The 25149-nt window shown below is 37.8% G+C and overlaps 4 protein-coding genes across 5 annotated transcripts; 2 read left to right on the top strand and 2 right to left on the bottom strand.

Moving 5' to 3' along the window:
- The first annotated feature begins 1176 nt into the window (after positions 1 to 1176).
- Positions 1177 to 4966, top strand: AST91 (sulfate transporter 91). Its single transcript, XM_089609310.1, has 7 exons — positions 1177 to 1704; positions 1793 to 2172; positions 2253 to 2318; positions 2695 to 2808; positions 2914 to 3030; positions 3687 to 4433; positions 4716 to 4966. Exons 1-7 carry the CDS (start codon positions 1392 to 1394, stop codon positions 4884 to 4886), a joined length of 1908 nt encoding a protein of 635 aa, XP_089465436.1. The 5' UTR covers positions 1177 to 1391; the 3' UTR covers positions 4887 to 4966.
- A 5193-nt stretch (positions 4967 to 10159) lies between these two features.
- On the top strand, positions 10160 to 13034 carry STL2P (SEC12P-like 2 protein). The gene is made up of 10 exons (XM_089608104.1): positions 10160 to 10360; positions 10439 to 10533; positions 10719 to 10872; positions 11063 to 11154; positions 11230 to 11326; positions 11855 to 11930; positions 12011 to 12131; positions 12361 to 12477; positions 12575 to 12642; positions 12740 to 13034. Exons 1-10 carry the CDS (start codon positions 10199 to 10201, stop codon positions 12865 to 12867), a joined length of 1110 nt encoding a protein of 369 aa, XP_089464230.1. The 5' UTR covers positions 10160 to 10198; the 3' UTR covers positions 12868 to 13034.
- A 1102-nt stretch (positions 13035 to 14136) lies between these two features.
- LOC149401854 (P-loop containing nucleoside triphosphate hydrolases superfamily protein) lies at positions 14137 to 19999 on the bottom strand. 2 transcript variants are annotated; one of them, XM_089609366.1, is made up of 26 exons: positions 19606 to 19999; positions 19345 to 19457; positions 19109 to 19235; positions 18926 to 19024; positions 18781 to 18849; positions 18544 to 18678; positions 18372 to 18440; positions 18190 to 18245; positions 17926 to 18085; positions 17528 to 17695; positions 17336 to 17420; positions 17036 to 17263; positions 16876 to 16970; positions 16750 to 16792; positions 16510 to 16667; positions 16319 to 16429; positions 16171 to 16239; positions 15928 to 16071; positions 15779 to 15853; positions 15530 to 15706; positions 15354 to 15439; positions 15210 to 15264; positions 14990 to 15115; positions 14790 to 14903; positions 14575 to 14682; positions 14137 to 14477 (listed from the first exon to the last, which is right to left on the bottom strand). In XM_089609366.1, exons 1-26 carry the CDS (start codon positions 19723 to 19725, stop codon positions 14412 to 14414), a joined length of 2856 nt encoding a protein of 951 aa, XP_089465492.1. In that variant the 5' UTR covers positions 19726 to 19999; the 3' UTR covers positions 14137 to 14411. The 2 variants fall into 2 exon arrangements, with proteins under 2 accessions (XP_089465492.1, XP_089465493.1); XM_089609367.1 differs by having other exon boundaries at positions 17528 to 17692.
- A 1340-nt stretch (positions 20000 to 21339) lies between these two features.
- Positions 21340 to 22808, bottom strand: LOC149401853 (1-aminocyclopropane-1-carboxylate oxidase homolog 4-like). The gene is made up of 2 exons (XM_089610207.1): positions 21866 to 22808; positions 21340 to 21768 (listed from the first exon to the last, which is right to left on the bottom strand). Exons 1-2 carry the CDS (start codon positions 22661 to 22663, stop codon positions 21520 to 21522), a joined length of 1047 nt encoding a protein of 348 aa, XP_089466333.1. The 5' UTR covers positions 22664 to 22808; the 3' UTR covers positions 21340 to 21519.
- Positions 22809 to 25149: the final 2341 nt, after the last annotated feature.

Here is a 25149-nt window from a genome sequence, read left to right as displayed (position 1 = left end):
AAACTAAAAAAAAAGGAAATTATAATATTGATAAAAAAAGGACATTAGAATATGAGCTCGATCGTTTGTATTGGATTTAATAATTAAAAAAAATCACTTGATTCTCATCCTTCCGGCAAATAATTTTAATAAATATGGCAGTATAATGAAAACTGTGATTAATTAGTGTCGTACTCGTATTGTAAAGTTTGATACTCTTTTTAGCCATGATATAGGAGATCAAATCTGATACTCCTACCTTTCACATCGAAATGCAATTAGATCAAATATATATATATAAACATGAAGAAAATGTACCAAATATAAAAAGAAAAATAATTCACCGAATCAACCAAACTAGATATATTAATTCAATTTCTTGATCGCATACTAATCCGACGTACTATATCTGAACATTTTTAATAGTCCGTGTAATTTTTCTTATTAATACGTACAAAAAAGAATAGAATCAATCCATATTAAAAAAATGTAACATAATAGTTGCGCTATCTGCAAGGAGATTCCATCCCATTCTGTCAGTTATATTTTCTCTGCTTATTGGTAGCAGACTAAAACGTTGAAAATAAATAAAATTTAATCTTAACTGTACTTAAGAATTTATCCCCACAAATCACTTCCTATGGTGAGCATAGGAAGTGCCTAAATTTTCTCCATCACATACAGAACGAGTCGAAATACTTTTTTAAGATAATACCAAAGATGTACATATCAACCTCAAATAATTTCCCATTCAAAGGATAGATAATGGTCCAGAAAAACCAACACTCGGCCGGACGAGTGATTGTATGTGGTATCAAAAGACGATGTAAAAGAAAAGAATATTATTAGAAAAAAAAGAGGAAAGAACAAAGTGGGTGTAAAAGGGTGAGGTGGCAAAAAAATAGGACGATGAGTATCAAAGCTTTGACTCATCACTTAATAAATTAACTATCCCCTGAAAGTCTGTTATATGAGTTGAGACTTGAGATAGAGAGAGAGAGAGAGAATAGGATTGCATGTAGACTTAATAAATAGTTACGAGGGTTAAATCGTCAATTAAATCAGAGAGTGGGACGTCAAATATGCCATGTGGTACATAAGAGCTGCCACGTCACGTCACCCCTATATTTTGTGGCAAATCAAAACAATATAAATAATTTTGCGTCGCCGACCCTAATCTGTAACTAGGCCGACCCTATTCATTTATTCATTAATCTCTCTCTCTCTCTCTCTACATATAATATATATATATATACGATACGAAACACGAATCAGGAATCACGAATGAGCCAATAATAATAATAATAATAGCAACAGTAAGGCAATCCCATGGCACACTTGTTTATGTGAATTCAGTGTGAATAATATCAGAGACTAGTGTCTGTAATAGTAAGAAAAAAAGATCAGATCAGATGAGGAGGGACGAGAGCATGAAGCACGCGGTGGTGGGCCCGCCGGCGCAGAGCTCAGCGTCGAAGCTGGTGGCGAAGCTGAAGGAGACTTTCTTCCCGGAGGACCCGCTCCGGCAGTTCAAAGGGCAGCCGAGGGGGAGGCAGTGGGTGATGTGGGCCCAGTACATATTCCCGATCCTCCAGTGGGCCCCACACTACAAGCTGTCCCAGTTCAAGTCCGACCTCGTCGCCGGCCTCACCATCGCCTCCCTCGCCATCCCTCAGGGCATCTCCTACGCCAACCTCGCCAACCTGCCCCCCATCGTCGGCCTATGTACACATCACTATTCATCTCATCATCATCACTATTCATCACTATTCATCACTTCTTAATATTAATATCCGAGTCATCAATTAATTAGATTCTAGCTTTGTGCCGCCGTTGGTGTACGCGGTGCTGGGGAGCTCGAGGGACTTGGCGGTGGGGCCGGTGTCGATAGCGTCGCTGATAATGGGGTCGATGCTGCGGCAGGAGGTGTCGCCGGCGGAGGAGCCGGGGCTGTATTTGGAGGTGGCGCTGACGGCCACCTTCTTCGCGGGGGTGGTGCAGGCCTCCCTCGGCTTCCTGCGACTCGGCTTTCTCATCGATTTCTTGTCCAAAGCCATACTCGTCGGATTCATGGCCGGCGCCGCCATCATCGTCTCGCTCCAGCAGCTCAAGAGCCTCCTCGGCATCACCCACTTCACCAACCAAATGGGAATCGTCCCCGTCTTGGCCTCTGTTTTCCAAACCACTCACGAGGTTGGTTAATTGATTAATTGATTGCCCTATTAATTATTTATCTGCTTCATTACCATTAATCTCATATTACAATCTGGCAGTGGTCCTGGCAAACAATTCTGATGGGCGTTTGCTTTCTTACGCTCCTTCTATTCGCCAGACACCTTGTACGTTCTTTTTTCCTCCAAATCTTTTCATTTTCACCTACAATTTTACAGCTCTGGATAAAATGGTTTTGTTTTATTTATCAACTACTACAGTACTACCGTCCTTGTTTGTTACATTGACCGGACCACATTAATTAAGGCCTCATGTGAAATAAATTCATGAGAGCGCCATCTACCCAATTTTTTATTTATTTATTTTGGGAAAATCAAATTATGAAGACTTTTACAAGCTGTTAAATTGCATCTGCATGGCTCTTTTGTTGCTTGTGGTTTTTATCTTTTCTGCATATAGACAAAGTTCTCTGCTAATTGTAAATACGTATATGAGACAAAAAAAAAAAAAAAAAGTTGTGTCATAATGATTTATATTTTTCAGAGCATGAAAAGGCCAAACTTGTTCTGGGTCTCAGCTGGAGCTCCTCTGGCATGTGTGATTGTCTCAACTCTCATTGTTTTCGCTTCCAAAGCTAATCACCATGGAATCGCTGTGGTACGTAATTAATCACACTCTACGGTTATTTTTTTTACTGATGCGTTACAAGACCTTGATGTCATGTATAAATAAATATATCTAACAATTTGGTGTTATTATCAGATTGGAAAGTTAGAGGAAGGACTGAACCCGCCTTCATGGAACATGTTGCGTTTCCATGGATCCCATTTGGGTCTCACCATCAAGACTGGTTTTGTCACTGGCATTATTTCCCTCACGGTAAGAAATTCACATCCACATTATTTCCAATCTTTTTTTTTTTTTTTCTATTATTCATTTGTACTTTTTTGTTTTTCACGTGAAACAGACATTCCAAAAACCCAACACATATAATAAATTAATTATATTATGGCTAAATATTCCCTTGTCCACACTTTGTTTTTTCTAGGCCAGAAAGGATTTGGAATTATTAACCAAAAACCAAGTTGAGTAATCACATGAGTGAGAGAGATAGAGAGAGAGAATTATTGAGAACCAATTTATGATACAAACCACACAATAACACAACCGGCCAACTAATAATTCAACAAATAACACGCTCAAATAATAAGTTGAGTTAATACGAGACGACCAAGTATGTTGACCCATATTAATTATTAGTACGCATACGAACACAGTAGGGCATGGCCGTAACTGTGAGTGATCACATGAGAGAGATAGAGAATCAATTTATAATATAATACAACAAGTAGAGACAGAGCCGAAACCTAAATTAGAAATACTAATATGCAAAAAAAAAAAAAAAAGTTCGGAGGACTAATTTGTAAATTTTAAAAATAAAAAAATTGACAATGTATAAATATACTGAGGGGATGCTATAGCCCCCCGATCCACTGTAGCTCTGTCCCTGAAGTGATGAATTAAGTGAAAGACAGGAAGGGATAGCGGTGGGAAGGACTTTTGCGGCTTTGAAGGACTACCGGGTGGACGGGAACAAGGAGATGATGGCGATCGGGGTGATGAACATCGTGGGGTCCACGACGTCATGCTACGTGACGACGGGGGCCTTCTCCCGGTCGGCGGTGAACCACAACGCGGGTGCGCAGACGGCGGTGTCGAACGTTGTGATGTCTGTGACGGTGATGGTGACCCTCCTCTTCCTGATGCCCCTCTTCGAGTACACCCCGAACTTGGTGCTGGGGGCCATCATCGTGAGCGCAGTGGTGGGGCTCGTGGACGTCCCCGCGGCCCTCAACGTCCTCCGCACTGACAAGTTCGACTTCCTCGTCCTCCTCGTCGCTTTCCTCGGAGTCCTCTTCATCTCCGTCCAGGAAGGCCTGGCCATTGCTGTCGCCTTCTCCGTCTTCAAGATCCTCATCCAGGCCACCCGCCCCCGCACCGCCCTCCTCGGGGCCATCCCGGGGACCCAAATCTACCGCAACCTCCACCACTACGAGGACGCCCAGCCCGTCCCCGGCTTCCTCATCCTCGCCGTCGAGGCCGCCATCAGCTTCGCCAACACCTTGTACCTCAACGAGCGCATCGCCAGGTGGATCGCCGACTCCGACTCTGACTCCCTTCAATACCTTGTCCTCGACCTCTCCGCTGTCACCGCCATCGACACCACCGGCGTCACCTTGATCAAGGACTTGAACAAGGCGGTTGAGAAGAAAGGGATTGAGGTATAACTCATCTATATACATACATATATACAAAGCCAGCCCTGATTATAGGCGAGTAAGGCTGGTGCCTAGGGCATTCAATTGAGATGAGCCCAAAATTTTAAATATATATATACCCAAAATATTTATACTTTTATATTTTTTTCTTTTATATTTAATTTTTTACTATTATCGAAGGGTCCCAAAATATTAATTTGCCTAAGGCCCTAATGAGATCAGATGAGTTTGGGCTGGTCCTGCATATATATGTTGTTGATCTCAATGCTAAATTGTATATGACAGCTTGTATTGGTGAATCCATTGGGAGAGGTGATGGAAAAGCTAGAGAGAGCAGAGGAGACGAGAGAGCTGGTCGCTAGGCCCAACACCCTCTTCCTCACCGTCGGAGAAGCCGTCGCTACGCTATCCTCAACCCTCAATGCAAAGCCCTTAGACCCGATTGCGCGCGTGTAATCTAACATATAACTATATTTATATGTAAATGTAGGTCCCTAGACTTTTATGATTTATAAAAATCCAATGTTGTCCTGTTATCTCATCTCCTGAAAGGAAAAAAAGTAAAGAAAAGCAAACGTTTAAACCAATAATTATAAGCGCGTTTAACTCAAATCAATGTTGTTTGTGCTTGCGTATGCTCTGTTGAAACTCAAATCAATGGAGTCTCAGTTTAGCTAGAGTTGAATAAACAACCTCCTACATAGAGTGATGGCGACGGGTTTCAGTGTAAATCCCCCAAAAATATATGTAGAAAATGGCCTCATTATTAAAGCTTATATAATTTCCTTGTAATTTGTAATTAAATGTCCCTAATGATATCATTTGTACCGTGAAATAATATGTACAACATGTTCTAACTAGATGATGTGTTTATACACTTTTATTTTATAGTCGCGCAATCGATTCATTTATCATTATAGAACCCGCGGTTAGAAAAATTAGTAAGTAAGCCTCTCTCCTACAATGTTCGGTCTGAGTTTAGCCTTGTCAAACTATCAAGCTCGCATGCTTTCTAATGTAGAGTCTAAGAACATAGTGTAGTGTTGGTTCTTCTAAATAAATAAATCCCACTTCAGAAGAAAATATACGGTGACGAGCTCCAACTGGTATAAGAAATGGGTCTATTTGTCGTTTTTATATCAGCTCCAACTGATATAGATTTATTATAAAAAAGAATATAGGTGTAATTCTAGCAAAAAAATTTCATATTTATATTTATTTCATTAAAGTCATTTCTCATATTAACATGAATGAATCTGTTTGATTAATGTATAATGTGAAGAAAATAAATTCTGAAAAATTAGTTCAAAATCTATTCATACAAAGTTAAATAGGATTTTAATAATAAAAAAAACTTACAAAATAGACAATAGCTCTGACTCCTCGAGTTTTGAGATACTATGTAACAACGAATTATTTAATTTTCATAAACTCAATTTAATTTGTATATGAAATTAAAAAATAGCTCTAATTTATATGTTCTTAAAAAAACATATTATATTCAGAATTATTAACTAGAAAGACATATTACATTTAGAATACAAAAGAGAATAATAATATAAAAGGCTAATTCTATTTAGGGAAATTAACACATATATACCCTCTGTTTTAGTGAAATGTCGAGTTTAACATTTGTTTTTCAGAAATGTCGAGTTCATACCTTCTGTTTAACTAAAATGACGAAATTATATCCTATGTTTAACTAAAATGACGCAATTATCCTGAAATGGATAACAGTATCACAAATCTCCATTTCATTGATATTAACTCTTATATAAGAAAAACTGAATCAAATCGAAATCAGTACCCTAATTTTCAAATTCCAAATTTTGAAATAAAATTAGCCTTAAATTAAAATTAAATAATAAAAGAATTAATGACATTTTTGGCATCTCGTTTTTGACCTCTTTAACACATTGGTCCCTGATTAAAAAAACCTACAATCTTGGCCCATTATGATCAGCCAATTTTCATATTTGATACTTCTGTAAATTTTTCTGTCAAAATTGACGGATACTCATCGCGTGCAAGTCACGTGCGAATTGTGTAGGGTAATTATGTAATCTCGTTCTTCTTCTTCCTTCCTTTCTTTTTTCTTCTTCTCCTGACTCGCGCGCGCAAGACCTGAGACAAAAAGAAAAAAAATTCGGCCATTGTATCAACACCGAGCTTCATCATCACCATACTCACTTCCATCTCTTCATCTTCTTTTCTTCGTTGCTCCGCGCCATCACTCTCGCCCGAGTCTTCACCACCGCGCGCGCCAACTGAGGAGAGACGACGCCACCGTGAGCCGCCACGACGCCAGACCAAGGGGTAATCACCGCGATTGGTCGGGTAACCCGGATGGGGTTATCGAGCTGGGTCTGGCAGATAACAAGGTTGGTTCTTTTTTATCAAGAAATTATTTTTTTGGGGAGATTTTTTTATCTGGGGTTGGTTATTTTGGTTCGAATTTTGGTGGGTTTGTGTTTGATTTTGATTTTGACGGATTTGGATTTTTTTTTTTTTGGTAGTTGTCGATGGGGTTGGTTAGGGATTGGATTGTTGAGAATGGGAAAGAGGCTATTTTGGGGACGGAGATGAGCTTTTCTGGGATCGCCGGATATCAGCCTTTTGACGGTCTTTTTGACTTGAAAGTGGTAAGCTTTATATGAATCTTGTTCATTTCTCTTGTTGGGTTGTCAATGCAAAGACTTTTCATCTTGTTCATGAGATTTTTTGTGAGTGAGTTTGGAATGTACTTGAAATCTTTTATTGCTTGACAAGACAAAATTGAGAGACTGTGTCTATGGGTCTCAGTGGTCGGGGTGATTGAGAACGCGAAAATGAGGCATCAGAGATTTGTAGGGATTCTCAATTCGCTCGACATTGTCGCGTTCTTGGCTAGGAGCGACAGTTTGTACGATCAGGAAAAGGCATTGAAAACACCGGTCTCGGAGTTCGTTGTTAGGAATAACTCTCTGCTGAGACAGGTTGATCCGGCCACAAGGTTTGTTCTTTATCTTGCAATTATAATTTTGTTCGTCGGTTTGGTTCATTGAAATTTAAATCTCTCTAGTTTGTAATTAGTGCTCGACTCTGCAGTAGTTTCTTTATGACTTGTTAATGTCTTTTGGTTCATTTAACTTGCTCTGTTGACTGTAGAGTTTATCTAGAATCACATTGGAAAAATAGATTCATAATGGTGTCTTATTATTTGCCCTTAGCATTGATCTTTTTTTCTTCTTTTTTTTTTTAAAAATGTGAAAGTGACCATCGTGTTCTAATAGCTATTCATGCTGTCATTTATCCTGGTTTGAGTGGTAGATTGGATTCGTGATTGCTAAGCATGAAGATGTGATTAACTTATTGTAGGGCTCGTTTGTAAAGAATGGTTGTTATGTTTCTTTTGCACGTACTTGATTTTTGCGTTGCCAATCGATTCAATTTTTAGTTGTTAATTGCTTCATGGTAATCGATTCATAAACAAACTGTAATTATTTCGACATATTGATCGACGCGCTAGAGATGATGAAGCAAGGAGTGAAGCGCCTCGTGGTCCGCAAAAGCGTGGTGTGGAAAGGAATGAGCAAGCGATTCTCGCTCATCTACAACGGGAAATGGCTGAATAACATAGACGGAACCAACGACAGCAATGGAAACCTCCTCCCGAACCGATCGTCGTCCACATCAGCGAAGATCCTGATCGACAAGTTCTGCTGCCTCTCGAGGGAAGACGTGCTCCGCTTCATAATCGGGTGCCTCGGAGCCCTAGCCCCGCTTCATATTTTTTATTTATTTTTTATTTTATTAATTTTAATTGTAATATGATTTGTTTTTTTAATTTATTATTAAATTACGATTTTGTCCTCATTTAAAAAGCACATGATAAGCACATGATCCATTTTTCATCTGTTTTGACGGTTTTTTTTAACAGAATGACTGAAATTGAAAAAGTGACTATCATAATGGGTCAAGACTGCAGGTTTTTTTAATAAGAGACCAAGGTGTTAAAGAGGTCAAAGACGAGGGGCCAAAAATGTCATTAATTCATAATAAAATTCATATCTCCCAATAGATTATTTCATTCCGTGTTCGAATTGCAACTCTAAATCCTTGATTATATGTTCGAATTTGTGATTTTAATGACTATCAATTGTCGATTTGTACCCATTTGCATCTTTTTGTGTTTTTCACGACTAAGAGACTGTTGTTTATTTTTTAGTTTTTAAATAAATTACATATATGATGTGAATGAATAAAGATAATTGGTATTTATATATAAATATTATAGTCAACGTCAATGAAAATTCATTAAAAAGAAGATTTGTGGTGCTGTTGTCTATTTCAGGGTATAATTGCGTCATTTTAGTTAAACAAATAGTATAATTTCGTCATTTTAGTTAAACAGATTGTATGAACTCGACATTTTTGAAAACCAAAGGTTAAACTCGACATTTCACTAAAACACATGGTATATTTGTGTCATTTTCCCTTCTATTTATAAAAAATTAATGAGCACAAAATTGGTTATCTTTGGAAGGATCCAATGACCTTGACGAGAGAGGACTGACTCAAAGACCGCTGAGCCGAAAGTTATAATTTTAATTATTGAAAAATATAAATATTATACATTTCATTTTATTTATATGATTATAATTTATATTAAATAAATTTATTAATTTTTTTTACAATTTTTGAGAGGGGGCACGGCCCCTCCTGGCCTTGTGTGTCCGTGCCTGGCCCGCAGATGACCTCAAGTTTGTTCTCAAAGATATCCGTCTTCTCTCCTTTTATTTCACTTTTTTATGTTAGTTTTACGTCTAGATCTTGTCACGTGATTGCTCACAAGCTAGCTAAAATGGCCTTAAGATTTTCCGTCTTTGCTTCTTAGAATTTTAACATACATCCTGACATTCTTAGTGACAACTTTCCCAAAAAAAAAAAATAACAAAAAACAAAAGGATGGTTGGCCCATTTTATTGAAGTGGTTACTATTATTATTATTATTTTAATTTTTTTAAGCTACCACCATTCTTCCATCTTCAACCCACACTATTTTGGTGTGAAAAGTGATGGTTTTAGTGTTGGTTTTGCTCCAACTCATACTATTTTTTGCACCAAAATAATGATGAATTGTGTATAATCAAATTTGGTGTTACACCATTTACCCACATCATTTTAGTGCAACACTTTTTTATTTGCAAAATAGTCTCTAAAAAAATATACCTTATAATTTTGACCTATTTTAATTATTTTTTTATAAAAATAAATTACATATCATAAACTAAAAAGAATTAAATAACATAACAATAATAAAATATATAATGTACTACATGACTTAAACCACATCACATATTTAATAAAATATGTGTGTCTCGAATGTAATATTAAAGTTTATCTATGTAATGTAATGTTTAATTAATATATAAAAAAAATGTGATTAGTTTTTATAAATGTAATATTTAATATTATTATAGAGACTAATATAATATTTATAGTATTATTATTGACATAAAAAATCAATAGAAGAGTTTATATGCAAATGATAAGATGTAAAATTGAAAAGTATAAAAAGAGAATTTTTTTTTTTCCGTGTGGAAAATAGTGTTGTGGATTGGAAATGAAAATTATTTTGGTGCAAATATGTAAATTGGACATTATTGGGATATCATTTGAAAAAAATGGACAATTAATGCCATCAATGAAAAAGAAAGAGAGAATCTGAGGGAAAAAAGAAGAGCATAAAGAGAAAGAAAGAAGATCTGAAGTGAATTGGAGCAACGATGGCGAATTTCAACAAGTACGGCGTTCCCTTCTACGCCGTGGCTTGGCATCGGAGCCACGTCATTTTGGCCGGCGGCGGTGGCGAGGGCCACAGTGGCATCCCCAACGCCGTCGTCCTCACTGACTTTGACTTCGCCAATAACGCTCTCTCCGATCAACCCGTCAGTCTCAATTCTCTCCTTCCTAATCTCAATTGTAATCCAACTTCGATTCGTTAGGGTTTACGTTTCCATTTTCAGGTCGCCAAGCATATCACCGCCTCTGATCTGCCTTATCGAATGGCGGTTCACCCCAACGGCGATGGATTCGTTTGTGCTTTTCCGAAAAATTGCAAGTTCGTTTCTTAATCGCTAAATTTCGCATCTCCGCAATTCAGTGCAAATAAATATACCGATTTAGTCATAATTAAAGTCCGTTTCTTAAGCACTATAGTACAGGAGCTCAGCATCAAAATTAGGGGTAGATTAGCAAGGATAAAAATCAGTGCTAGATGGTAATCATTGAATAATTCTCGTACAGATGGTTCGAATGGGACGAAGAAGATAGCTCCGAGGGTGATGCTAAACTGGGCGTCAAGCAATCTGAAAAAAAGCTTACACCATTGGAGGATGTTGATCAACAGTTAGCATTGGCATTTAACAATGACGGTTCTGCCCTCGCATCTGGCGGCGAGGTATACAACATGCTCTACTTCACACACATACTAATATTATGCATAGGGTTTAGATGGGTTTTATTGGGCCTAATTTCTCGTTAGCATGATAACATGATGATTATGATGAAGAAGTACGACACATTAGCGGAGCCTAAATTTGATTTTTTTTTTCCTGTATGGCTAATGATCTCTCTTTGTTGCAGTACAGGACGGAAATTTACGGGTTTTCAAATGGCCTAGCATGGATATAATTCTTGATGAGTCTCAAGCCCATGCAAGTGTGAAGGATTTAGATTTCAGGTATATAGTGCTATTAGAATATTACTCTCTGCTTTTGGTGTTATATAGTTACTGATAGGGTTGTTGTTTTGGCAGCCCTGATGGGAAGTTTCTGATATCTCTGGGAAGTGGTGGGTGTCGAGTATGGGATGTAGTTTCTTCGAGAACTGTAGCTTCTCTAGCAAAGGAAAATGTATGTTCTCACTGCTATCAATTTCGTGCATTGATCGTGTTTTTTTTTTTTGGTGGTGTAACGATGATCACAACTGTAGTGTTGTGCTCCATCATGTATAATCTTTTATCTTTATTATTGGGTAAAAATTATATCTCTATTACCATAAAGAGAAGAAAATAGCAAAAGTTTTAATCCGTGTACGGTTTGTAGCTCGGTAAAAAACCTAGTTTTCTGTTATTATCTAAGGAAGATGGGATTTATAATGATCAGTAGATAATTTGTGGGGCAAAATAGAATAGGTAAAAGTAGTTAGTCTATAAATAAGAGATATTAGGATAGAAGATACAGAAGAGGAAGAGGTTCCTATTTGGTAGAGAACGGATCTCGTGAAAGCCGGGTAACTATCTTTGTGTTCCGTTAATCATATTTCCTATTAGTAATCTGAGCGAGGTTCGTGACATCCTCGTCTCAGGTTACCAAATTTTACTCTTCGACTTGCGATTTGTTTTTAGATTCTGGAGAGTAATGAGGTAGCGTGATATACAGGATGAATTATTCTGCGGGTGCAGATTTTCTCAAGTCAATGACCACAAAATGGTTCTGTATACTGCTGCGGTGACAGGTATAGATCTAAGACAATTTCTTATACTTTTATTTATTTTCTATTATTGTTCCACTGAGTTTAGTTATTGTATGGTATAGGTAAAGGTGGAAGCATTACGACATGGAATACATCTACGTGGGAAAAGATCTGTTCAAAGGCCATTGTTCGCGACCCAATCTCAGCCTTTGATGTCTCCGGCGACGGAAAATTCCTTGCATGGTAAAACTTCGTGCTTTGCAATATGATAAATTACTTCGATTCTGGTTGGTCTCGATATCTATGCTGAAGGGTCTGGAAAATAATTGGAATGCTCCGAAGATTATAAGAGTTGACCAGTAAATATTTTGGTCCTTGGTTTAATTTTATTGACTTCCGTCTTGTACAATTTTGGTATTGACACTTTATGAGATGAGAACACTTGATTTATTTTAAAAAGAAATGACTGCAGTGGAACAACTCAGGGAGATGTGTGGGTTGTGAACTCGAAAACTATGCGGACACATCAAGTGGTGAAAAAGGCACACCTTGGCTTTGTAACTGCACTGAGATTCTCTCGCGATTCAAGGTACTTGCTTTTGCCTCTTGTGTTGGTTAATATTCTGTCTATTCAGTAAGGAAAGAAAAATAAAAGGAAGTTATGCTTTTCTTGACTGTGAATGAAGGGCTTTGGCTTCTGCGTCCATGGACGCAAGTGTGAGGGTGACGATAATCAAGGAGGCCAAGAAAGAACGTATGTTTCTTCTCATTCACGACTACTATGAGCTGAACTTGATTGCCCAATGTAATTGGTTTAATAATCTAAATGACTCTTGTTGTGATATTTGCAGGGGAATTGGGTTTATGGCTCGTCATATTGATTGTTCTAGTAGCCATTGCTGCCTATTTCTTGAACGACTATCCTGAGAGTTTAAAGGCATTTTCAGAAAGCTTTAAAAAGTTTGCCCAATCTAAATGATTGCTATTACGTTTTTTTTTTATTATTTTTTTTTATGGTGGATTGTAGTGCACAGAGATGTTGCCTCTTAAACTTTTGCCAAATTATCATATGTATTTCAAGTTAACAAAAAATAAATTATATATACATATTTCAAGAGACAATTTGACCTGGAGAAGTTTATTATAGTTACGAATTCTTGCATTCTATGTTTCAAGTACTAGGAAACTGATTTGTTCATATCCGACTTCAGGCAGATGGGAATGCGTTCTTGTGTTCGGTATTTAATGAAAACATTAGATCCATTTGGAAAAAAAAATTTAAAAAAAAATTGGTAGAATAGATACATCTGAAAAGTAAGACGTAGTTTATTAATAAGAGGTAAGTGGATTATTCTATAAATTATTATACATATATATATATATATATATATATATATGTATATATATATATATATATATGTATATATATATATATATATGTATATGTATAAAGTCGAGAACAATATCATTGTTCAATGAACTGTGATTTTTTATTTTTATTTTTATTATTATTTTTTTTTGTTGAAGAAGTGATTGGACCTTAGACACAAGTATTAATCATTCGCAACGATTTTTTTTAATCAAAAAGATAAAAATATTTCCAAAAAACTTTTAAATTCGTTTTAACCTAGATATTTATGGACATATTTCCAATATTTCTTCATCTAGACTAAAATATATTAATTATTCCGCTGCAACGCTAAGAGCATATTACTTGTTTATTAATGAAGTAGCCTACAACTAAATAACTTTTCAAAACGAGAGATTGTTTTCGAGGAAATCAATGTTCTTGATAATCAAAATTTAAATTTGCAACTGCGTCCGATCCAAGATCTAGACCTCGGGTCATAACAATTTATTGTAATTTGTAACTAGTGAATAATAATTATAGTATGAAATCGCGGTAGATAAATTATGCTCATTTGATTTTCCGAGGCTATATACTTTGGCCTTGCTTGGGTCACACTCCTTCTTTGACCCACAAATGGTCCTCGATAGCTCTCGCATAATAGTCGGCAAGCTCTCAGCTCACTCGCACGCTGGTCGTTGGAGCCACAATCTCGGGAAAATCAATTAGTTGATGATCATTTTACTAAAAATAAAAAATCAAAGGACTAAAAATATCACTAGCATAACATCGGTTCAAGGACTCTTTGTGCGGGTAGTTTTTATGAAGAGAAGCAGTGTGAGATGGAACATAAGCACGTGTGATAAAGAAAAGACAAACTCAAAGGCAATGCTATATACATACACATATAATCTACTATACTAACATATCAATGTACAAAAACAAGTTCAAAGGGAGAAACAATTGAATAATTTTTATTTTTATTTTTATTTCCTCTTGAAAACCCCCCAACAGGGGACACAGATCAAACAAAGTAATGGGTTTTCGCTATTATATATGTATATATACATATATATTATTTGTTGAATGATAGATCAGAAAATGTAAGAAAAGTGGTTGTTGCACTGACTCAATTTTGTATATACGTAATGTATGTGATACGATGAATTAGAACCTCAGAGGCGTTTGCGCTGGTAGAGAGAATAACCAACAAGAGCAGACATCAGAAATGTCCACAAAACCTGCCACAAAACATTTTAATTATACATATGCATATTTGAGTTCAGTACATTTTGTTTTCTCTTATAAAGAAATGATATATGTATATATATTAATTACCGTGTTGATAGTGTGCCATCGTTCGAGCCTTCGGATCCTTGCTTGCATCTCCTCGATCACTCCTTCCACCGGAGATATCGGCGATGACTCTGAAGCCGAACAACTTCCCTGATTCATTATTGTATTTGCACGACCAGAAACGCATTTTAATTTCAATTTCAATTTCATATTTAAAAACAAAATCAATGATCCGATTCTTGAGTGGAGAGCGATACCTGGGCTTGAATAAATTCAACGAGCTCTTGTAATCTTGCTGCTTGATGAGTGTGAATACCGGAAGAGCTTCTTTCAAGTGCCGGTAACCTTTCCAACACTATTTGAAGATAACTCTGCATCCACAATCCTCAGAATCAATCACTTACCGATACTCTCTTCATTCTTTGGAACCAGAAACAATTATGAACAAGAAATTAACCTTTGTCGTATAAGAACCAGCGAGTTTAAGCATAGAACCAGCAGCTTCGACGGCCTCTTTATGAACCCCTTTTATTTGTAGGTATGGGCCGATTGAGTCTTGTAAATGATCCACCTCTATTAATATCTTTATAATAAAAAAATAAAAAATTAATAAATAAACCCAAAAAGTTCATTTCAGTAACTTGCTAAAAAGAATATATATATATACACAATCGTGCCTTTCCATCTTGGTAAATATACGCAGTTGCTTCAATATAAGCTACGGCTTGATACCTGAAATCGCAATTCATTTAGTATAAGATAGATTTAACTGTGTAAGTAAGAAGAGGAATGAAAAAAGAGTGTGTGTCAAGTTTACCAACCCGAGGTTGAGAAGGCCGGCCACTGTACTGATGCTAATATCGAAATCCACTTTCGGTTGAATTATGAAGTTGCCTTCTCTAATGGGCTATTTTTAGATACATGTAAAAGAAAATCAGATGGGCAGATTTGAATCGAGTTTACAAGGAAGGAATGGAATCAGGAAACACAAACAGACCTCGCGTATCAACACAGCAAATCTGCCTTCGCATATTCTGACGCGAATGCAATCACTTTCTTTCAACTCACCGTTGGTTGGTGCCCCGGGAAGCTTGAAATACAAGTCAATGAAGTTCTGAATAGAGCTACAGAATTTTGATGGATCCAGAATTTTTAATATATCTTGATATGTCACCTGTTATCGACGAAGAAAATGTAAGGAAATATATTAAATAGTGACCCAAAAAAACACTATTGTAACTCTTACTTGTTTGTTACTCTTCAGTACGAATAAAGAGCTCTCAGGAGACAACACCGGATCAAAGTCGTTTCGAATTTTGAGCTGCATTAAGTCAGCATAGATAGATTATACATGTTTCTCAAAAAAAAAAAAAGAGAAAAGTTGAGAACCCTAACATGTGCATGGACGAGATGGGGTTCGATGTGGTGCTGAAACATAGGAAAGACGGTCATCATGATCTCGTTCTGAGCCATGAAACACCCGACTCTGCTTTTATCCCTCTGAACACGAGATATCAGATGTGAGTGCACTCCTCCAACCTGTTTTTTTTTTTTAACAAAAAATAAATAGTTAATTAATATTCAACATCATATAATTTCACAAGCGCTTTGGAAATGAAAGAAGATATTTGTTCTTACAACAGCAATCCACAAGTCCAGCGATTTCCTGATATCGGGATGCAGAGCATAAACTCCTTCGAAAATTATCTGAAGAATAGGGGGAGGAAAAAAAATACTTAAAATTAAGCTGAGAAATTAAAATATTACTGAGCGATTGTAATTGTACCGCTCCACAGTCTTCAGAAACTTCAAGGTCCTTGAAGCCACTACGCGCACCAGTTTCCAAATCAAAAACCGGTACTTTTGTTCTTCGCCTGTTTCTTATGTCGTCAATATTCTGCACATGAGATATCGAAACCGATCATAATGGGCTAAAATTTAACCCGGCTAGGGAACTGGGAATAAAAAGGACTTTACTTTAGAGAGCAACGATAAATCGAGGGAGGCAAAGTCATCGTATGTGAAATCCTTGACGTGTTCGGATCTGTAATAGCTTTCGAGAGACACCACTTCACAGCCCACAATATTCGCCATCTTGTGAGCCAAGCTAGTTTTCCCCGACCCACTTGGACCTCCTAAACCATCCACCAAAACACACTGTCTCTCAACCTCTAAAAAAAAACCTTGAAATGCGTATAAAGCTGAAACCCACATTACCAATTCCAACGATGACTGGGAAACCTTTATTCTCCAACAAAGCCTGAAATAATCAACACAAAAGAGTCTAGTGAATACAAGAACCATTAGTTTCTCTCCAAAAAATCTTTCTTCGTCACTCCTTACCTGGATTGCTTGCACGGCAAGAAGAAGGCCACGGTCCAAGTCGTACGAATCGGGCATCGGAGCGAGCCTCATCGTATCCCTGAAATTCGAAGAGCCTGTGGTTGCTTCATGAGAGAATTCCGGGCCAGAGCGATTACGAAAAAGGGAAAACAAAACATACCGACTCTTGAGGTATCGGAAGGAGGGTCCGATGTGAAATGCCACGTCGCCACAACAGGTTCCATCTTTGATTTCGTCGGAGATCGAGTCCACGGCTGAGACAGATCGTCGAGCTTAGTCACGGGGTTCGGAGTGACTCGAATCGGCCTCGGCGCGGCTATAACTCTCTCCTGATTGCTCGTCGAAGAAGTACTCGACACGAGTGGCGGCGTATTGAGACGAGGCACACCTGTACAAGAAATAGACCGTCAATAACTTCTTTACAGCCTTGAAATTTAGCATACATTTTATTTTATTCAACCTTTTCTATCGAGAATCATTTCTAGATATGATTTGGTGATCCAAGGTCCACCGAAGCCCATCTTTAAGGCTTCTTTTCCAACTGTCTACAAGGGAAACAAGATCAACCGGAATCAATTGATCGCTTTCGTTACTTATTTCACGAATAGATCTCATTTGACAAAATGGACTTGGAAGACGAAAAATGCATTACCTTCCTATTCGTGCCTCTCATAACCATGAATGTCTCGTCGAGGGTGTCGATTGTTTCGAGGGACATTGTGACATTGCCATTGTTGACGGACATGGATGCTCGTTTGTAACTCACAACCACGCTGTACCCCAAAGCAAGAAGTCCACCCAAAGTCATCCTTCCCACCTGCTTTTGATGTTTTAAAACATAACGGGTAAGAATAATAACATTTCAATAATAATGGCTATCAAAGCTCGAGAGAGTATGAAATGTCTAACACCCTTGTCTATACGTATCAGCGTAACTAACAACATGAAACCCATCATGGCATTTAGCTTACAGCATAATAATTTTGGAGAGACTACACGAAGATTGGGACGCAAGAACAATTATCGGATCAATAAGATGCTATGCCTTACCTCGAACTCGGCTTTTGGCCTTATGATGAAATTTTTGTCAACGATCCTTTGGTCTCCAAGAGATAGATAATATCTTATACCCGACTGTCGCACTTTAATCCAGTCGTTTATTCTTGCCTCTTCACTCGCCGAAGGCGGTCTTAAATACATCTCAATAAAGCTAAGAAAAAAAAAAATCGTGTGAATATGAAAGGGTATCCAAAAGTCTGCATCTATGTGTGGCCATCAAGAAATTGTCAGAGCTAATTTTCCATTTTGACTCACTTGTCCGTTTCGACTTCATAGCCTTGAAGAAAAATAGAAGACTGCCCATCGTCAGACTGTAATCAAAATTTGAATATATAGTCAACTTAAATCCTTTTTGCTTAGATCGTAACAGTATGCAAATGAGTAATCCTAGTACACATGGTATCATAAGTATAAAACACAGCTTCAATGAAAAAAACCTCGCTTCTGGATTTAAGTTTGTAGATTGCTTCCCGAAACGATGAGACAAAACTGTTGTTAATTCTAATCTGATAAGTGGGAAAAATCATGGAAGATAATAAGCACTCGCAAAATGGTTGGAAAACATAAATAAAGTCAATAATAACAAAAAAGAGAGCATTATTAATAAACCTGAGCATGATGAAGATCGGGCTCGATGTTCTTTCTGAACAACGGGAATATGCTGTCGATGAGGTAATCCAACGAACACGAATCCCCAATATCGTATCGCACTTTCGACAGAAGACTAAAATGAACACCACCAACCTAAACAACAACAACAAAAACATACACAAGATCGTATTATCAGTGTTGTCTTGTGTATGATATACCTCTCAATGAAACAAAGAATAACGACTGAAAAATCACCACAGCAACTCGAATATCGAGCAATGAGCGCAATTTCGCATGCAGAGCATAAGTTCCATCAACTATTACCTGCACGCACAAAAATAAAAAATGCGTTTACATAGCTTTCCATATTTATCCAATTAAGTGATAATCACTCATATACCACTCCAAAAGAGGCGCTTTTAATGGTTTCCGAGGAAATACGCTTCTTTTGTTGATAGTCAAACACCGGGATCGACACGTCTTTCCCTTTAGTCAAATCCTGTGTCACCATACACTCTCGTTACATCAGTCGATTCAGCTTTAATATGTTTACAATCCCGAAGAAATATAAAAAGAAACTTGCCTCGAGATTCTGAATCAGGGTCTCGAAATCGATGGAATCTGAATCGTGTGCTTCGTCGACCCCGTTGCGATAGTTCTCCATCGAGATAATGGTGCAGCCGAGGACCGATCCCACCTTCTCTGCTAAGCTTCACAACCCAATCACAAAAGGAAAATAAGTCCAAAAACAGAATGAAAAAAAAAAAAAAAAAAAAAAAAAACAAGGGCTCTCTCAATTGAACTGAAATTTGAAATAACCTGGTTTTACCGGAACCGGAGGGACCGCCGATGCCAACAGTGACAAGGCCGGCTTTCTTCTCTCGGAGCTCTTGAATGGATTTGACAAGCAAGTAATAGCCATGATCGAAAGACTAGACCCATTTCAACCAAATTAAACAAGACACAACCCTAAAAACCCCATTTTTGTTTCTATATAAAGCTACAACCTTTTTCTTTTCTTTTTTTAATCGTCAAAGAGTTGAATGCGTGAAAATGGATCAAAATCGGAATTGGACTTACGACGTGAAGAGGAAGAGATTGGAGGATCGAAGATGAGGAAGAATCTGAAGTTGAGGGCTGTTGTTGGAAGTAATCGCGACCTCCTTCTTGGAACACTCTCTGCACAACTTGGTCGTCCATTCGGATTCTCCGATGCTGATCGAATTGAATTGAATCGAAGTGGATGACTAAGTTGTTGAGTGGTACGATGATATTTGTTTTTTTTATTTATCTTGGGTGCGACTGTGTGTTCCTTCTGTCTCCCGCTTGTTTGTGTTTTCTTTTCCTTCCCAAATTCTTTCTTCTTCTTTTTTTTCTTCTAAAAAAAAAATACATTAAATTGGAAGCATAACATATGCTTACTTGCAGCCTGAATAAGGCACCAACCCCAAAAAATATTTCCTTTTTTTTTTAATGGAAAAGGTAAAACCTTCGGACAATGTGCCTAAAAGACCAACTCAAAAATTGGTGTTGATCTCGTCCGGAGACTTCGGTTCGAAAACTCGGAAATGCACGTCTCATGCTTGTTTTTTGCGGACGATAACTTGGTTTTCTTCCAAGCTACTTTAGAGGAGTGCCTACATGTGATGTTAAGTCTTGAGGTATATACGAGAGCGTCTGGTCAAGTCATCTATTTCGACAAATCCGAAGCGTATTTCGACAAGAGTATTCCGAAAGAAAGGGTGAAGAATTAGCCCGTTCTCTTGGGGTGCGCTTCTCCGAGGGGCGTGAGAGTATCTTGAGCTCCCTATGACTGTGGGGCAGAACAAAATAAAGGTTGTTTAAATACATCCGAAATCGAGTATGGGCGAAGATCCAAAGTTGGAAATGAACTTTCTTCTCCGCGGCGGGTAAGATCGTGATCATCTAAGCCATTGTCTAAGCTAATCCGAGTTACGTCATGTGTTGCTTCAAGCTTTAAAAATACCTCATCCACGAGCTCCACCGATTTCCATTTATTTTATTTTGAGGAAATTGTGGTCAAAAGACCCAATATTTTCGGGTTATAACACTTAAGTTCCTAATGTTAAAAAGTTGTGGAAATAATTCCTAAGGTCAATAAAATGTATCTCCGTTGCAACCTCGGGAGTTAAAATTGGATGTCAAAATAATGGACGGTCAAGATGTATTATGGTTTTTTTAAACCAATTTCAAATCAATTTAAATAAATTTAATATCAATATTAAATATCGTAGAATATAACAAATTGAAAATAAATCCCTTATCAGCATAAACTAATACGAATACAAAGCCCCAAATACGAACTCAAAATCCCTAATCCAAAATCATCAAATCGCCAAGAATTCGAGAGAGAATAGCTGTCGTCTGTTCGATAGCATCAGAGAGATGATGTTTAGGAACAAATTTGAGGCGAGGAGTGGACAAGAAGCTGAAGAGGCCGACTTTGAACTGTACGAAGAGGAGTACGCAACTCACATTCCACAAGGATTCTTCTTTCACTTTTCACTGGAATCTCCACAAACTTGATATAAAGAACGCTTTTTTAAACGGCGATCTTGATGAAGAAGTTTACAGGAGATACCACCTGGATTGGAGAGATGTCAAAACTTCAACAAAGTATGCAAGCTACAAAAGGCGTTATACAGATTGAAACAGTCTCCTCGTGCATGGTTCGCGAGATTCACCAAGTTCATTGTAAATCTTGAGTGGTATTTGTAAAATTCAGCGATAGAGGATATATCACCAAACACGGGACGTTTCAGACATACGATCAACTTCCGGTTATTGTTCGTACGTGAATTCTTTATACTGAAAGTATACAATTTTCTTTGTTGAGTGAGGCCCCATTCTAATCTTTAACAATAATCGCCACACACAAATTAATATATGCTTGCTGTATATTAACAATAAAGTACCTTTGCCATGTGAATAAATTTTTTTAAAAAAAATCTATATCAGCAAACGCATTACGTGTTAAAGCCTGAAGAAATTTCTCAAGGAGCTGCCATCCAACTCTCTACTGAAGAACTTGGTAATGAACTCCGAGTAGGTGAATTGTCGGTAAATCGGCGGCTTCTCCGGCGAAGTCAGCTCCGGCAACGGACCAAACACTCCGTTTCTATCGCTGGGATTGAAGAAAACCGCGATCGACACTCGCGCTTCTTTCTTCGAATTGGCCACCACTCTGTGCTCCACGCTTTTGTACTCATCATTCGACATCATCTATACCACCAAAAACATAATTAATAAATAAAAGAAAACATTTGCATTGTACCCAAAAAAAAAAAAAAAAAAAAAAAAAAAAAAGCTTTCTTAGAACCTGAAGTAAGTCGCCGATGTTGATGACCAGAGCTCCGGGGAGAGGGTCGACATCGAGCCAGTCCTCGCCGTGCTTGACCTGCAACCCGCCCACGTGTCCCTGCATCAGGACCGTCAAAACGCCGGGGTCCACATGGGAGGCGATCCCCACCGTCCGATCAGGCTGAGGGCAGTGCGGGTAGTAGTGGCCCACCATGGTCCTCCCCTGCGCGCACGTCAGCTCCCTGAGCCTGCCCGCACCCAATCCCAGCCCCTCTCCGACCAAATCCATGAGCTCGCCGCCCAGCCGCACCACCTCGCGGTCCCACTCCTCCACCGCCGCCGCGCAGATCTCCGGGAGCTGCCCCGGCGGCGGCGGCAGCCGCACCTGGAGCGTGTCGCGCCAGCTGGCGGCCTTGGAGTGGAACAAGTCCACGTTGGAGAGGTACGAGACGCCGCTCCCCATCTCCCGCCGGTACGCGAGGGAGCGAATCTCCGGCGGCTGCTCGTGGAAGGCCCTCACGGCGGCGATCGTGCGGGATAGGGTCTCCGGCGGGACGCCGTGGTTGACCACCTGGAAGAAGCCGAATTCCGAGGCGGCGCGGTGGATCTCCGCCGATCGGGCGGGGCTGGTGAGGTCGACGACGGGGATTCGGACGCGGCGGTCGGAGGAGGAGGGTTTGGAATCGGCGAGGCTGTGGACGAAGATTCTTGGGATCGTTGTGAGGTGTGGGTTGGACTCGAGGATGCCTTTCACTCCGGTCTTTGTTTCGTCGAATCGTTTCAGATCTTCCATTCTATCGTAATCGTCGGTGGCCATGGCGGGAGAGTCGTTCTGTTTTTTTTTTTTTTTTTTTTTTTTTTTTTTTTTTTTTTTAAGCTGTAGAATGCGGTGTTGTAGGCTGTAGCTTCAGAGTTCAGACATTCAGTTCTAATCAAATGACGCAATACTATCCTCGATTTTACAACCTTATCTTATCACAAAAATCCTTAATTATTTACTTATGACATAAAAAAAACGTCACTTAAACGTTATTATTAAGCTAATTTAGCAAAATAGTCGACTTAAACGTTGAGAATTGTTAAATAGTCGAAGTTCGATAAATAGTAAAAAAATATTCAATTTTATATATTTACAAACGTAAATAATAAGTAAATAAACATTGTCATATTAACAATATAAAACGTTTAAATTGACTATTTTTCTAATTTATTATTATTATTATTATATATACAAGCAATATCCTTGGCTTTTCCCTTGACTTATTCATGTATTTAAATCAAATAATAATCTTTAAATTTCTATTTCAATTTTTTCATCATATGATTGTTTACATTTGGTACTCAAAACATTCCTACAGTTGGAAAGATCTAGTGTATGTTGATCTTGTCTGAGACAAGAACGTCCGTACCAAAATAAAATTATTTTTACAGCTAATGGTATACATTTACGCTATATATACATATGTATGTATTCTTCAAAATAAGAATCATATCCATGTATGACTTATTTAAGCTTCTAGTGGGGCATATATTTCAAAAATTATAAAAGACAACAATCAGAATAAGTTCCATAAAAAGAAGAAAAAAAATAGTTGACCCCTTCTCTTACTTGAACCGTGTTTTTATGTTAGCAACCGATAACTTCTATCTTGATTATTTTGTCTTAGTTTTAGGAGCAAAACATACAAATGCAAATGTAAAGTCTGGATTTATATTTTCTAGAAGGTATGAATTGTCTCGAACACCTAGTAAATTGTTGGGGATACATATCATCATACGGTCGATCAAACCTGCTAGCAATATTATGAATAATATCATACAGATTTGTAAGATAAACACAATACTTTAAGAAAGCCAATTGAATAAAAATATAACAAAAATATGAAAATCAATACAACATGACAGATAAAAAAAATCAGACTAAACCTTAACCAGTATGAACACAAGAATGAGAATCAGAAAGAGAGAATGAATCGAGGTCAGTTAGACGATTTCTTTAAAGCTTTTTATCGTCTTTCCAAAGATGCTGAATTACTTGAGTGAAAGTCTCCCAAGATACAACGATGTCGAGATGATCGAAATACCATATACGAATGTCTTCGGCAAACTAGAACCTCTGTTAGAAACTACCACTGGACTACAAGGAAAGCAAACGATTTCGGAGGGAGAGAGGAAAGTTAAGAAAGTTGTTGGTTTCGGTGTATTGGAATGAGAGACTATGGCCTTCTTTTATAGGCCGAGCCATCCATTCGGTTACAAACGTTCAACAAACATTTATTGACAATGAAGACTACTAAATGCTCGAAAGTTACTGAATGTTTACATCAAAACGTCCCACTTAATGTTTGAGCATTCAGAAATTTTAAACAGCCTAGTAACATCACGTTTACAGGGTTTAAACCTCCTCATTAATAAAATTATTATGTATTAAAAATTATTTTATGAAGAAAAATCATGGTCCAAAAAATACCACAGTTAGGCCCAAGCCCAAGTCCAGTCCAACACGACCCACCAGACGGACAACGGCGGCAACGCGCGCACCCGTGTATGTGTGGTGGACTTGAGCTTGAACCTGAGTCTGTTCTTTATTGTTTGTTTTGTATATGCTTTCTTCGCGCCTCGTCAACTCTTCAATGTAGTCGATTTGCCTTGTTTTCTTCTGCATTGTAGCGTGGCATGCAACTCCTTTGTCTATCTTGATCCGCCTTGTTTTGTCCCTAATATTTTTTGTATTTTGCTGATCGTGTCTTGCATATCATCGCTCACTACAATAATTAGTGGCTTTAACCACAGAACGACATAGACATAGCTATTTAGTCGCGACATAGTGACATATAGCCGTGACTTGTTGTAGCGGCTTCTAATATCGTGTTTCTTTTTTCTACGCCTAGTTTCACTCTTCTCATCTCCGCCGCGTCGTTGGCCGGAATTATTCTTTGACTCGTACCTTCTTGTCAAGTTTTCGTACGTTGTCACTACTGTCATTCTAGTTATTTCAAATATTAAATGTGTTAATTAAAATATAAATTAAATGATTAAAAATGTTTTAGAAAAAAAAAGTAAATGAGAAGAGGGAAATTAAATGAGAAAAGGTGGAGAATGAAATACAAGGGTAAAAATATAATTTAACAAAATGAATAGTCATATTCTTTTAATTAAAAATACTAGCAATGAATTTTGGTTTTAAAAAAAAAAAAACGCTATTGACACGGTCATAATTTTGGAATGGGATTATTCCTATTCTATGACTTGTACCATGATTTTGGACCAAAATCTACTAAACCCAAATAAATCTTAAACTAT

Source organism: Urtica dioica, chromosome 3 (assembly GCF_054948205.1).
Source record: "Urtica dioica subsp. dioica isolate 48M chromosome 3, U.dioica_male_clone48M_v1_H2, whole genome shotgun sequence".
NCBI classification, from domain to species: Eukaryota; Viridiplantae; Streptophyta; class Magnoliopsida; order Rosales; family Urticaceae; genus Urtica; species Urtica dioica.
The sequence above is the reverse complement of the archived record's forward strand: the minus strand, read 5'-3'. Positions and strand labels throughout refer to the sequence as shown.